This window comes from Xiphias gladius, chromosome 8 (genome assembly GCF_016859285.1).
Source record: "Xiphias gladius isolate SHS-SW01 ecotype Sanya breed wild chromosome 8, ASM1685928v1, whole genome shotgun sequence".
NCBI lineage: Eukaryota > Metazoa > Chordata > Actinopteri > Istiophoriformes > Xiphiidae > Xiphias > Xiphias gladius.
In genome coordinates this window covers 20,092,563-20,105,943 of record NC_053407.1, presented here as the reverse complement: position 1 = coordinate 20,105,943, position 13,381 = coordinate 20,092,563, and the positions used below count along the sequence as shown (strand labels likewise).

General features: G+C 40.4%; 1 protein-coding gene across 4 annotated transcripts; it reads left to right on the top strand.

Moving 5' to 3' along the window:
- Positions 1-441: 441 nt before the first annotated feature.
- caprin1b (cell cycle associated protein 1b) lies at positions 442-12,090 on the top strand. Of its 4 annotated transcripts, none has more exons than XM_040132753.1 (18): positions 442-604; positions 2,145-2,309; positions 2,460-2,522; positions 2,664-2,750; positions 2,851-3,095; positions 3,196-3,278; positions 5,161-5,355; positions 5,471-5,523; positions 5,628-5,711; positions 8,286-8,519; positions 8,593-8,701; positions 8,805-8,866; positions 8,967-9,059; positions 9,334-9,480; positions 9,855-10,008; positions 10,208-10,384; positions 11,297-11,403; positions 11,538-12,090. In XM_040132753.1, exons 2-18 carry the CDS (start codon positions 2,145-2,147, stop codon positions 11,622-11,624), a joined length of 2,145 nt encoding a protein of 714 aa, XP_039988687.1. In that variant the 5' UTR covers positions 442-604; the 3' UTR covers positions 11,625-12,090. The 4 variants fall into 4 exon arrangements, with proteins under 4 accessions (XP_039988687.1, XP_039988689.1, XP_039988686.1 ...); XM_040132755.1 differs by having other exon boundaries at positions 443-604; positions 2,851-3,089; XM_040132752.1 differs by having other exon boundaries at positions 443-604; positions 10,205-10,384.
- The last annotated feature ends 1,291 nt before the right edge of the window (positions 12,091-13,381 follow it).

Here is a 13,381-nt window from a genome sequence, read left to right as displayed (position 1 = left end):
AAGCTGAAAATGTACACTTGGACTATGCTTTAAAAGTTTGTATTTGAATTTTGTGCAATTTAAAACAAAAGTATTATGATGACTGATGGGTTGTGTAGTGAGACAGCTGTGTACCAACACAGTGCTTGAGGCAGAATGGACAGCTATTGCAGAAAGACACTGTATAAGGCACAGGGATGGAGAAAGCATAACCTAATCAAAGCTAATGATTGTGCAGATTTTCTGCCAAGAGGCTGTGGACTAATTTGCCTAACCACAAATAGAAACATTAGACTATTTAATTGTCGCAAGATTGATCGGGTATTAAATAGTTGAATTAATATTTCTGTGTTGTATATGGGAATATTGTTATTAATAAATCGATGCTTTACTAAGGTTGTTTTGTAGTTTATGTAGTCAGGCATATACCTGACAGCTAAAAACGGACCTCCGCCTTTATAAAGAGTTTCTCCGTCTTTCGAACCGTCTCAGTTGTCGGTGAGGCCGGCGGGGCGGATCCCACACTAGAGTGAAAGAGAAAATAAAGCAACACAACAATAATAACAACTTGGCCGTTTCGTACATTTCGCTAGCAAGCTCCCCTGTGGATATATAAAACATCAAGGTGGGTGAATGACGAGTCGCGCCGCCGAGGGAACGAGGCTCCCGGCCGGCTGCTGGGTAGCACGCCTTGCTGCCTGGAGCTAGCAGTGCGTGAGGATGCTAAGTCAGTGGTGTGTGCTAACGGACAGGGCCGTTTACCAAACAACGAGAGCTGACCGCACTGCACGGGCAACACTGGGCCACAGAGCCGTCAGCCGAGGACACAGCTTTGTAGCCCATGCTAGAGAGAGCATATAATGATAAGGAGATACTACAGAGTTAAACAAAAAAATGTCCTCCCTCTTGTTCACACAGTTTGGACTAAAGTTAGCCAGCTGCTATGATGAAATGCTTGGGGATATGGTCTTAGTGGTACATTTATTTTGTTACTAAGGTAAACCTCACGTTTATATATCCTTTACATCTAGATAATACTGATAATGTAGCACCTGTAGCACATTGTTGCACTGTTCTGCTTGAGCTATTACATCCCACCTTTCGTTATTCCCCATATTATATTTCCCTTTTGACAATACAGAGTTAACTTCTCTGTGACATTTGATTCCTGTGACATCTACGGTATCAGTTAAATCTATTTTTGAGCTGCAACAAACGATCATTTTCGTCATTGATTAATCTTCCGATCGCTTAATGGACGCTGTCTATTAAAAATCATAAAATGTCCATTTCAATATCCTAGAGCACAGGGTGATGTCATTAAAATACATTTTTTTTTGTAGCACCGACATACCAGAAACCCAAAAATACGTAATTAACTATGATTTAAGACCAAGAAAAGCAGCGAGTTGCCACATTTGAGACCCTGGGCCCATCAAATGTTTGGCATTTTTGCAATTAGTAATTATCATTATAGTTGCAGATTAATTTTTTTGATCAATTAATATCCACTGTATCATGCAATCAGATGATATCTCATGTAGAGCTGACACAACTTTAAATCATTAGTCTGACAGAAAATTAATCAGCAACAAATAGTAAACTGGTGTTTTGATTTTTGGGACTTTTGTCAGATATAAACAAGCAATTTGAATATGTCAATTTGAGCTCTAGGAAACTGATGGATATTTTTTACTGTTTTCTGAGGAGGCACTGATCCAGCCTTTTCTCTCCTGATATCGGCATTGTTACATTAACTTATGGTATCTTGTGTTACCGGTTACCGGTCAAATACCAGTGCTTTCTCTTACTCAGATTTAAAATCTGTATACTTTGCTGCATGAGATTCATTGGAATCATTTTTATGCGAGGTAACATTAGGCCAGGGATTGCTGTGGCACTAAAAGCTGAGTCAGGGGCCTGCTTTCAATGAATTCATTTAATGTCATGGTATGTATTATGGCACTGTTTTTAAAAAAAAAAAAAAAAAAAGGTATCTGCACTGATACCAATCTGGAGTATCTAATCAGTGCATCTTTACTATTTTCTGACAGTTAACAGACCAAATGATTTAATTTAACTGAGAAAGCAATTGGCAGAGTACAAAGAGGCAAAGTCCCCCTTTACTGCCATTGAAAGTTAACCTTGCATACTTCCATTTCTAGATGCCCTCAGCGATGAATGCAAACAGGACAGTGCAGTCTGCCAGCCCAGATGTGGGATCCGCTCCAGGGTCAATGGGCAGTTTTGCACTCGGTGGACAGTCTGAAGTATTGAAGCAAGTGCTTTGTGTCATCGACAAGAAGGTGCGCAACATGGAGAAGAAAAAGGTGAGGACTATGAAAAAGTCATTTGTTCCAGATCCTTCCTGATAATAACATGTAGCGACATCTCTCACTCAGAGTCAACAAGAATTTCTCCACTCAATGTGTGATTTAAATTTCTCAACTGTTTGCTGCATTTTGGATGGTCTTCCACAGAGCAAATTGGATGATTATCAAGTCAGGAAGAATAAAGGGGAGCGACTCAATCAGGACCAGCTGGTGGGTACACTGAGCCGTCATCATTCTGTACATAAACACAAATAATCCTGGTATTTTTACAAAGAATTTACAACTTAGCAATGTGTGAAATGTCTATTTCCCCTTGTTTTTTTGTTTTTGTTTGTTTGTTTGTTTTTTTAGGAGGCCCTCTCCAAATACCAGGAAGTCATGAACAACTTGGAATTCGCCCGAGAGTTGCAGAAGACGTTCATTGCATTGGGACAAGATGTAAGGCTGACTCTGGTTTTCTAATAATGTTCCCTCAGAATGGTGTCTGTCCTGAGTGGTAAAAACTGGGCTTTATGTGGCTAATGTTTGTTATCATCAGATCCAGAAGGTGGTGAAGAAGTCTGCGCGGCGCGAGCAGCTGCAGCGGGAGGAGGCAGAGCAGAGGAGGCTGAAGACAATTCTGGAGTTGCAGTTCCTCCTAGACCGGCTGGGAGAAGAGACTGTGCGGCAGGACCTGAAACAGGGAGTTGGTGGTTCACCACTGCTGACAGATGCGGATCTCACAGCTTTTGATGAGTTTTACAAATTAGTGGGGCCAGACCGTGACCGAAACGTCAGGTTGGTGTAAGGCATTTATATCTAGATTAATTTGATATGCAAAACACTTTTTTTTTCTTTTTTTTTTTAACAAGATGATCCATGCAACTTATCTCTACACCCACAGGTTGGCCGACCAGTATGAAGAAGCATCTGTGCACCTCTGGGACCTGCTGGAAGGGAAGGACAAGGCTGTGGTTGGAACAACATGTAAGTCAAATGTTAGTCAATGAATTGATTAGTCACTTGACAGTTACCCAATTACCCTATTTGATTATCACTTTATTGTATAGGTCAGTTTTATAAGAAAAGGGTTCCAGAAATTTCCTCGTTACCACTTGTCACACGTGAAAAAATTTGCTGCTTTTCTGATGATAGTAAACTTGGGGTTTTGGATTGTTGGCTGGACAAAATAAACAATCTGATCGTAGCTTGTTTGTTTGTTTGTTTGTTTGTTTATGATGGCCATTTTTCGCAATTTAACAACATTTCGTAGACCATGAATTAATCAATTCACAGAGAAAATAGCTGGCAGATTAATCAGCATTGAAAATATTTTTTAATTGTACCCTTTCTGTAATTTATTGCAAAATAAAATTTAAATAAAAGTAGTTTCATTATTCAAGAGAAACTGGCTTAATTTAGATGCTCAGCTGGTGGTGAAAATTGTTGGCAGGACAATTTATCAGATGGTTGGTGACAAAGCAGTCAGCCGGCTTTTGATAAAAAGCCGGCCATAAGTAATCTATCACATACTTTTGAGTAATCCAAAGGCAAGGTAGATGCAGATGGCAAAAGCTCTAAACAATATCTTCTTGTCATAAGGTACTGTAGCCTATAAACCAGTCTTAATATGTTAATGTAGCATGTGCATTGTGTTTTGTTAATGCAGCATGTATGCAGGGCTGTGATGTGAATAATCAGGGTTTGGGCATATTGGCGTACTGCATTCTCAGCGGTCTGGCCTAGGGACTCGCACTGCTGCATTCTGCTCTGGGGCTGAGTCCGCTATGGGCTTATCCTGACTCAGCAGCGGGGCATGGTGCCAGCGTCCCTGTCGCCTGTGGTTCCACTGGTCAGATCTGTGGAGCCACATTAGGATACTGGTGACCCAGTTCACTGTAGTGACACCAGCCAACCCTTTCACCTCAGTAAGGAGGTCTCACTTGGTGACTCAGGGTGATATTTATTCAGGCAGCAGCAGACTTGTTGGCCTCAGGCACTAGGCAGTAAAGGAAATGACACTGACCTGCTTTGCCTGAAGGGGCCAAAAGTGGAAATGCCTGAGCTAGCTTTGAGCTTTTCTAGTGTGTTCTAGTAAATAGCAAGTCATGATTGTTATAGTAGCATATTTCTGATCCAGTCAGTCACCAGTTTAAGAACCATTAGCCACTATCAGGGTAAATTAGGAATTAATCTTGATGTGCCATAGTTTTCAGTTTATCCTGTGACTGTTTCATCTTGATGAAAATTTTGTGTTAAATGTTTTTTACTGAGATTAGTTTCTTGTTGCTTATTTAATCATTTTGAATGTTACGGAGAAATACGAACATTTGAAACTATGTTTTTAGGGACTTAAAGTTGGATATTTAAATTTGGTGTGTGTCACGGGGCACAGTGTTGAGTTTGGGACCAAATAAAAGCACCATGTTTGGCTTTGATTGCTGTAGTGTGTGCAGTCTGGGTGGCTGAACATTTAAAATGATCACGTAACCTCATGTATTTCCCTTCTCCCCAGTACCATCATCCAGATCTGGTCGATAGAGTCATCTGAATTTTAACGTTTTCCCTTCACTTAGATTCATAATTGTCATCTTAGTGACTGGTTGAATGTTGCTAAGTAGTTTTAAGGTCTCTAGAAAGAGAGGATCGTCACTTGTGAAAGTACAGATCTATTTTGCAAGCAGAGTTGTGAAATCTGTGTTCAACAGCTTAGAACATTACCCCACCATGATTGATCCCACCCTGATTCTCACTGGAGCTCACAAAATATTAGTTTGATAATTGTGACATGGTGAATATGCTGATTGGATGTCTGCTTTCATGACTTGACTCTCCAATTAAATGCTGACTATTTTTTTTCCTCCGCTAGACAAGGCACTGAAAGAGACTTTGGACCAGGTTTTGCTGAGCGGGTATTTTGACCAGGTTCCATCTCACCAAAACGGAGTGTGTGAGGAGGAAGAGGAGGAAGAGGCGGCGGCGGGAGCGGCGGCGGCGGCGGCAGCAGAAGCAGCAGCAGCAGCAGCTGAATCGTCAGAAGCAGAAGAGCAGGCTGTTGATCCTGGTCAGGGCCACTCTGAAGTCATTCTGCAACAAACTTGACTATTTTTAAAACTTTAATGTAATCAAGTAATAAAGAGAGCAGCATTGTATTCTCTAAATTGTTTTTCTCTTTACAGAAACTGAAATAATTGAGGAGTTCACAGAGCCCATTGCAGTGGAAACGACAGAGGTGAGATTAATGTTCCTTTCACCAGTGAAGTCTTGGGGTTGATTTCATTATTTTTTTTTAGCATTGTGCTGACGTTTTCTTTCTTTTCTTTTTTCCACCTCCAGTTTGTAAATAGACAGTTCATTCCAGACGGCACATACAGTAGCAGTGAGAAGGAGCAGGGGGATGAGTGGACCACGGAAACAGAGGTATGCTGAAGGGATGTTGTTTTTAGGGAACTGAAGTTTTACTTTTTCCCTTTTTTGTGTTGGTGATCTTTTGCCTAGTTTTTTCTGATTTGAATTTTTATTGCATCCTAAAAACAATCTAACTTTGAATTACTTCCATTTAAAGAAGGAAGTTCCATTTTGATAAGTCTGGTTTTAGCTAACCCTATTCTTACAGGCATATCTCGAAAGCAATAAATGAAGTTAATATCACAACAAACTAGGCAGCAATTCAAGTGATGTCAAACTTGGCATGACCTGTAGGACTTGGTCACATAAACAATTTGTTTCATATGACGACATTTTATTTTAAGTTAAACTATTTGCAACTTGAACGCAGAATGTCAATCTTTAGCTAATATTGGGACTATGTGAAATATTTTTGCTACTGTAGATGCAGCCACAAAAATAGTAAAATGTTTCATTAAACAACAAGCTGTAAACACTTTGGTGGATGCACTTAGCATGAGTAAGCAATGTATTGCTGAGTTGCCACTAGTGTTGGTATGTGACACCTGCATTTTCCTCTCTCCATGTCATGTTCAACCTGGTTATGTGATATTCAGGTTAGATTTGTCAGTGAATCATATCAGTTTTTGATCATATCAGATCGTTTGTTGTGAAAGTTTTTTAAATTTTGTCTTTGATGGCGACAGTGCAAGTATTTGTCGTCCATGTTTGCAATCTCGCTGACAATTGGATCACAATCAATCCTGCAATTGATAGTTGTAATGGCAGCAGCCACATGGTCAGAAAGCTGATCATGCCATGGTGTCGGTAGAAAAAATGAACTGAACCCTGTACACACAATATGCAGCTAACTATAGATATAGTCGTGAACATTTGTTTGCAAAATTGACACACTGCATGATCAATGCTTAAGTTGATCTCATTTATCACCGAGTTACGCTTCTGTGTCGATGCTCATGGTGGAGCCAGTAACTCTATATCTTCAATTTTTTACAATTCTTTTTTACCTCAATGTTGTGATAAGTGTCAACATTATTTTTCTGTTGTGCATTGTTAAAGAATATGAATTAACCTTCTATCATTCATAGTTATTTAAAAATAAAACATTAAAAGTTCCTTCAGGGAGTGGTGAATGATTTTTACAGGCAGTATACACTCACTGAGCACTTTATTAGGAACACCATACTAATACTGGGTAGGGCCTCCCTTGCCTCTTAAAACAGCCTCAGTTTTTTGTGGCCTGGATTCCACAAGGTGTTGGAGAGACTCCTCTGAGATTCTGGTCTATGTCGACATGATTGCATCACATCATTTCTGCAACTTTGTCAGCTGCACATTCATGCTGCCAATCTGCCATTCTACCACATCCAGAAGGTATTCTGGATTGGATTCAGATCTGGAGAATGGGGAGATCAATAAAGTTCACTGAACTCATTTTCATGTTCATGAAACCAGTTTGAGACAACTTTTGATTTGTGACATGGTGCATTATCATGCTGGAAGTAGCCATTGGAAGGGGGGAAATTGTAGCCATAAAGGGATGCACATGGCCAGCAACAATACTCAAATAGGCTGAGGCCTTCAGACCATGATGGATTGGTATTAAGGGGCCTAAAGTTTGGCAAGAAAACATTCCCCACACCATTACACCTCCACCATCCTAGACTGTTGACACAAGGCAGGTTGGGTTCATGGATTCATGCTGTTCACACCAAATTCTGACTTTACTATCTGTGTGCCTCAGCAGAAATCCAGATTCATCAGATCAGGCCACATTTGTCCAGTCTTCAACTGTCCATTTTCTGCTGAACCTGTGCCCACTGCAGCCTCAGATTTCTGTTCCTGGCTGACAGGAGTGGAACCTGATGTGGTCCTCTGCTGTTGTAGCCCATCTGGCTCAAGGTTCAATGTGTTGTTGATTCTGAGATGCTTTTCTGTTCACCACAGTTGTAAAGAGTGGTGCCAGTAGAGTTTGGCACCAACAGTCATGCCACTGTCAAAGTCACTGAGATCACATTTGTTTTCCCAATCTGATGTTTGATGTGAACATTAACTGAAGCTCCTTACCTGTGTCTTCAGGATTTTATGCATTGCACTCCTGCCACACGATTACCTGGCTAGATAATTTAATGGATAAGCAGGTGTACAGGTGTTCCTAATAAAGTGCTTGGTGAGTGTATAGTATATACAGGCAGATCCCTTTCTCGAATGAAAGCTGTGGGGCGGGTTTCTGAGCGCCACCTAGTGATGGTATGATCCCCTGAAATAAGTCTGCAGCTTGTGATTGACTAGTTGAGGTTTTAATGTGCAGGATGTTGCCTCTCAGATTGGTCAGATTGTTACTCGTGTGTAAGTACAGTTTCATACTCTGACTTATGGGCACATACAGAATAAATTCAGTGAAAATATTTCTACACTGAGATACTCATATTACAGATTTAGTCATCGGCACTTGTGCTTCAACTGTTTATCTGAACTTAAACCCGCAGGTATTACCTAATGTGTACTGAGCCACTTTTCCTTTGTCCTCCTTTTTATTTTTTTTATGTTCATCTTTCACCTGTTCTGTCTGTCTTGCACTCTCAGGCAGTTAGTGCCATGCAGCAGCAGCAGCAGCAGCAGCAGCAGCAGCAGCAACAGCAGCAACAGCAGCAGCCTGTGCAGCCCGTGCAGCCTGTGCAGCCCGCGGCTCCCCCAGTTGCCCTGGAGACCCACCCCATGAACTTAGCGTCTCCTGTGCCACCTACTGACCCCATGGTCAGGAAGCAGGTGGTGCAGGACTTAATGGCACAGATGCAGGGAACGTACAACTTTATGCAGGTGAGGAGTTGGGGCTAGGAATGATTGTTTACTAGATGTTTTAGTATTATGCTGATTACTTCTCCGTTTTCAGGACTCCATGCTGGAGTTTGATGGACAGCCCATTGACCCAGCTATTGTATCAGCGCAGCCCATGAAACCCGCTCAGAACATGGACTTACCACAGATGGTGTGTCCTCCCGGTGGGTTTTACGAAGAAGAACTCAGTTATAATATCATGTGATGTGCAAATATTTCATGTGAAAGTTTCTCTTTGACTAAAATGCAATGCTCAAATGTTCTTAGTTCATCCAGAGTCCCGACTGTCGCAACCTAACACTGTTCCTGTCCAGCCTGAGCCCACACAAGTAAGTAACCAAACATGAGAAGACAATACTGGTCGGGTACACGCCAGGAAGAAATCTTAAAATGGAGAACATGTTTAATTTCTGCTCTTCCTATTTACAGGTCCCCATTGTCTCTCCAACACCGCCCCCCATGTATCAGACCTCACACACACCAGATCCTCGACCCTCATCAGAATCTATCGACCCCATCCAGGTACACCATGCTCTACTTTCCTTTTTTTTTCTTTTTTTTTTTCTTTTTCTTTTTTTTTTTTTTAAACAACTTTTTTTTAGTTTTAACACTGTGCTTTTTTGAATTAAACTTATATTTCTTCCACAATCAAGAGTCACAAACTGTGTTATACGTGGAATTTAGTTGTATTGGAAAAATCTAATATTTTACTGATGATGAAAGTTGAGAAAAGGGAGAAATACATGAAATCATCTTTCAATCCATCAACTTGTATTGTGTCTCCCCTCTTCAACAGACATCAATGTCCTTGTCGTCGGAGCAGCCTCCCCCTTCTACAGCTCTCCCCCCTGCCTCTCAAACGCAGGTTTTCCAGCCTGTTTCCAAAGCTCCTCACAGCGGTGGCATCAATGTCAATGCAGCACCATTCCAGTCAATGCAGACAGTAAGACTGTGATGGCACTATTCCCTATTTTATATTTAAACCTACGGAACAGTTACCCATATTACCCATATAACAGTATCTATATTAAAACCATTTAAAGATCAAGTTTCTGCAGAGACTGGAGTATCTGGCCTGTCGTAAAGCTAAAGCAGCTGTTTGCAGCACTTTGTGTCGAAATAGAAATGCTATAGTGACTTCCAGTAGGAATTGCTTTTGAAGTCCTTAAGTGCCCTCTCATCATTGCAGTTTTATGGCTTTGTAGTCATGCAGCTAGATCCAGGAAATAGTGAGTAATGGACTTTACTCCCAATGAGCCTGTGACCTTTCCTCTGGTTTTGGCTTCACCACAATGTGGCCCTTTTTTTTACCCTAAGGTGTTCAACCTCAATGCCCCAGTCCCGCCAGCTAATGAGACAGAGGCTTTGAACCAGGCCAGCCAGTACCAGAACAGCTACAACCAGGCCTTCAGCAGCCAGTCGCAGCATCCTGTGGAGCAGGCGGACATGCAGTCAGAACAGCTGCAGTCTGGTGGGCAGATTCCCCCCCCCTTTTTATTTACTCACTGGATTGATTGTGCCACACTTGTCTTCCTGAGATTACACTGAAGTTAAACTGCTCTTTATTTAAATACTGTATGTTCAACTAGGACTGGAGATTGACTCACATCTGTTTTTGCAGCAACCAACTCCCATGTTGTTGTTTTTTTTTGTTTTGTTTTTTTTAGTAGTTGGTGCCTTCCATTCCCAAGACCAGTCAGGAGGCCATCAGCAGCCTACCCAGCAGGGCCCAGGCTTCGGCAGGCAGGCTCAGTCCTTCTACAATAGCAGAGGCATGTCTCGTGGTGGACCCCGCAATGCCAGGGGCATGATCAATGGCTACAGGGGCTCATCAAATGGATTCCGAGGTAAGCTCAGGATCTACAGCCAAAAGTTAATCAGTTATCGGCAATTAAGCCCTTTTCAGACAAGGACTATGTGCCATCACTGTCTTAATCTGTCAGTTAAAGAAATTAATTTTTGGCAGTTTTTTTTCAGTTATGTCTCCGCTTTATTCAGACAGGACAGGACCTTTTAACAGAAAGAGCCATAAGGTTTGTGTAGAGCTGTGGCTGCACTGAGTCTGAAAGTATTTGATATAGAGGAAGAAAAGTGTTTGTTCTCTTACAGGGTGAATCTATGATGGATTTTGAAACGCATTTTCCCCTGAGGCCTTAATTGACAATTGTGAGCACAAGGAAGACCAGCCCTAAAAATTTCTCAGCAGTTTCATCACTTATTGGATAATCTAGTTTCTTATTTTATCATGTAGAACTGCACAAGCAAAAGCAAAGTTTGGAATCCTTTTTTAATTCATATTTGCTTGTGCGCTGGATATTCATAATTTCAGATGGCATGAATGAAAGTTTAAGAAAAAGGGGAAAAAATATATAAACATAAATAAATAAATATATAGATAAATAAAAAAACTCTTATTATTGTGGTTGTACTTTTTTTTTTTCCCCCCCAACCTCTCTATGAGGGGAAATACATTTTTTGTTATAGAGAATCTGCTCCACTAGTAATTTTATGAAAGATTTTTTTCTTTGCATTAGTGATGATACGTTTATTATAGTGATGTTAAGCAGGTGGAACGTTTAAATCTCTTTGAGTATTTCATCCTATGTTGCTGCAGCCTTTATGTTAATCTGACAGCATTTAATTCAGATTTCTGCCATATGAAATGTTACAGAAACGTTACCAAGCCCGACCTAAAGTCTGAGATTATTTTATTAATCTCAGTAGGAACATTGTAAATTAGAAGTCTTGTTGTTTTCCAGGTGGCTATGATGGTTATCGTCCTCCTTTCGCCAACACTCCAAACTCTGGTTATGGACAGACTCAGTTCAACACACCTCGGGATTACTCAAATGGGAATTATCAGAGGGTATGAAAGAAGCATTCAGAGTTCACACTGGCTTTGTTTATGTGATCTTTGCTGCCTGTTGGAGTAGTTTCTAAAATGTCATTTTTTAAATTTTTTTATTTATTTATTTATTTTTTTCTTCCCTGTTGCTCAAGGACGGTTACCAACAGAACTATAAGCGTGGAGCTGGTCAGGGACCCAGAGGAGTGTCAAGAGGCAGCACTCAGGCAATGCGATCCTGAAAAGGCCTTTCATAATGACTGTGACTGATTTAACTTGCACCACACTGAAAATTCAAATTTCAAGAATGCATTTGCCCCAGCTCATTCATGTTCTCTTTTGTTTGTTCTTCATCAGTGGTATTCTCCTGTCTCTTCAATCAAAGTAATGCCTGCTTTGATATTTGGAAATATTAAATCATATAAAGTCTAAAACACATGGTAAGCTGTAAATCCAATCATCGATTTACACGCGCCATGTGTTACAATATTCCTGTAAACTTGAAAGATTTCATAAGTTATTTTTTTGTATAAAAAAAATGCACCTGCCACTGCTGGTCCAATCCTTGGGAGTTGATCCCCTTTCTCAGTTTTTCTGTCATTTTGGTTCTAAAAAAAAAAGCGTTTTGTGTTCAATGAGCTCCCATTTCCTTGTTTGTAAGTTGATGTTGCTTCAAGAGTTTCAATAAAGTTGTGTTGCATACCCATGGTTCAGCCTTGAGTTTCTGCTCTCTATAGTTGTCATTTCTCACTCACAAAAGAGACAGTTTTTAATGCTGCAGTGGACATTTTTCTTTTCTATTATTTAAATTGCAGAATTCAGGGCTGTCATGGTATACGTTTTATCATTTTATTTACAGTTCTAGCATTGTATTTTTTAGTTAGACTGAAAAATAATCAGGCGCATGACTTTACAAATATTACCCTGGTTTGTCAGATGTTTTCAACCACGTCAGCAGCATTTGTTGTGTAAATGTGTGAACTAGACTTAAATCCATGTATTCAACGGTTTGATAAGTAGCACCCTTATTGGTCCAAATAAGGCATTTGCTCTTATCTGAAACAGAACCACAATCTAAATATCTCCTAACAGAACTTCAGCTTTGCCTCAACCATGATATCAACCACCACTCCATGGCTACCGGAGCAAGGCTACTAAAATGGAATTAATAAATACAGTATTCTGCTTAAACCTTTCACTAAAGACTTCCTGACATGGCGGTAAAAAACTCCCGGGGGGGCTCTGGGGCACGCATTTGTCGGACTTCTATTGACCCCCAGTAAACATAGCAATGTCAATATTCCTAAAACGCCCAGGAACCAACCAGTACTCTAGAGTACTCAATTAGCTGATTAACAAATAATTAATCGACAGCCATCTTTAACTGATTAATAGTTTGTCGATATTTTATTTTTTTTCACGATTTTTGACTGTTGCTAAGGCAGAAAGCCCTATTTAAATACATTAACTTGAGCTTCAGGGAATGATGAAGGGTGTTTTTCTCTATTTTCTGGCATTTTATACACCCAGACAATCAACCGATTGCTTTAGAAAATAAGAGGTCCCATTTATTGATAATGCCGATAATGTTGGTGGCAGATTTAAATTTCTCCTGTGATTGAACAGTACGACCCTGCCCGATGTTTTCTGTGATTTAAATAACGTCACAAACTGAAAGACTTCAAGCAGTTTGGTAAAACACTACTCTACGACAAATCAGCTAAATTTAAACCACAGCAGTTAAGGTTTTAAAATGAGATTTTGATACCTCTATAAAACCGAGGCAACATGGTCCTGGATGAATGGAGTATTTCAGTGGTGCATATTTCTAACAAATTTTAGATTAATCACATTTGTAGACCCAGATGATATGGAGTAAACATTAGGCTTTTTGGACCCCTGGGGGTCAGGGGCCCAAATGCACTGATTATGCTCGCTTTGCCTGGTTCATAATCCAGCCTTGCTTCCTGATATTCACGTGTCAATTTCAGTTTGAGTT

Coding starts and splice junctions, on each gene's coding strand:
- caprin1b (XM_040132752.1), top strand. CDS start 2,145: ATGCCCTCAGCGATGAATGCAAACAGGACAGTGCAGTCTGCCAGCCCA. Junction 2,523..2,663: donor GACTCAATCAGGACCAGCTG/GTGGGTACACTG, acceptor TTGTTTTTTTAG/GAGGCCCTCTCCAAATACCA. Junction 8,520..8,592: donor GAACGTACAACTTTATGCAG/GTGAGGAGTTGG, acceptor CTCCGTTTTCAG/GACTCCATGCTGGAGTTTGA.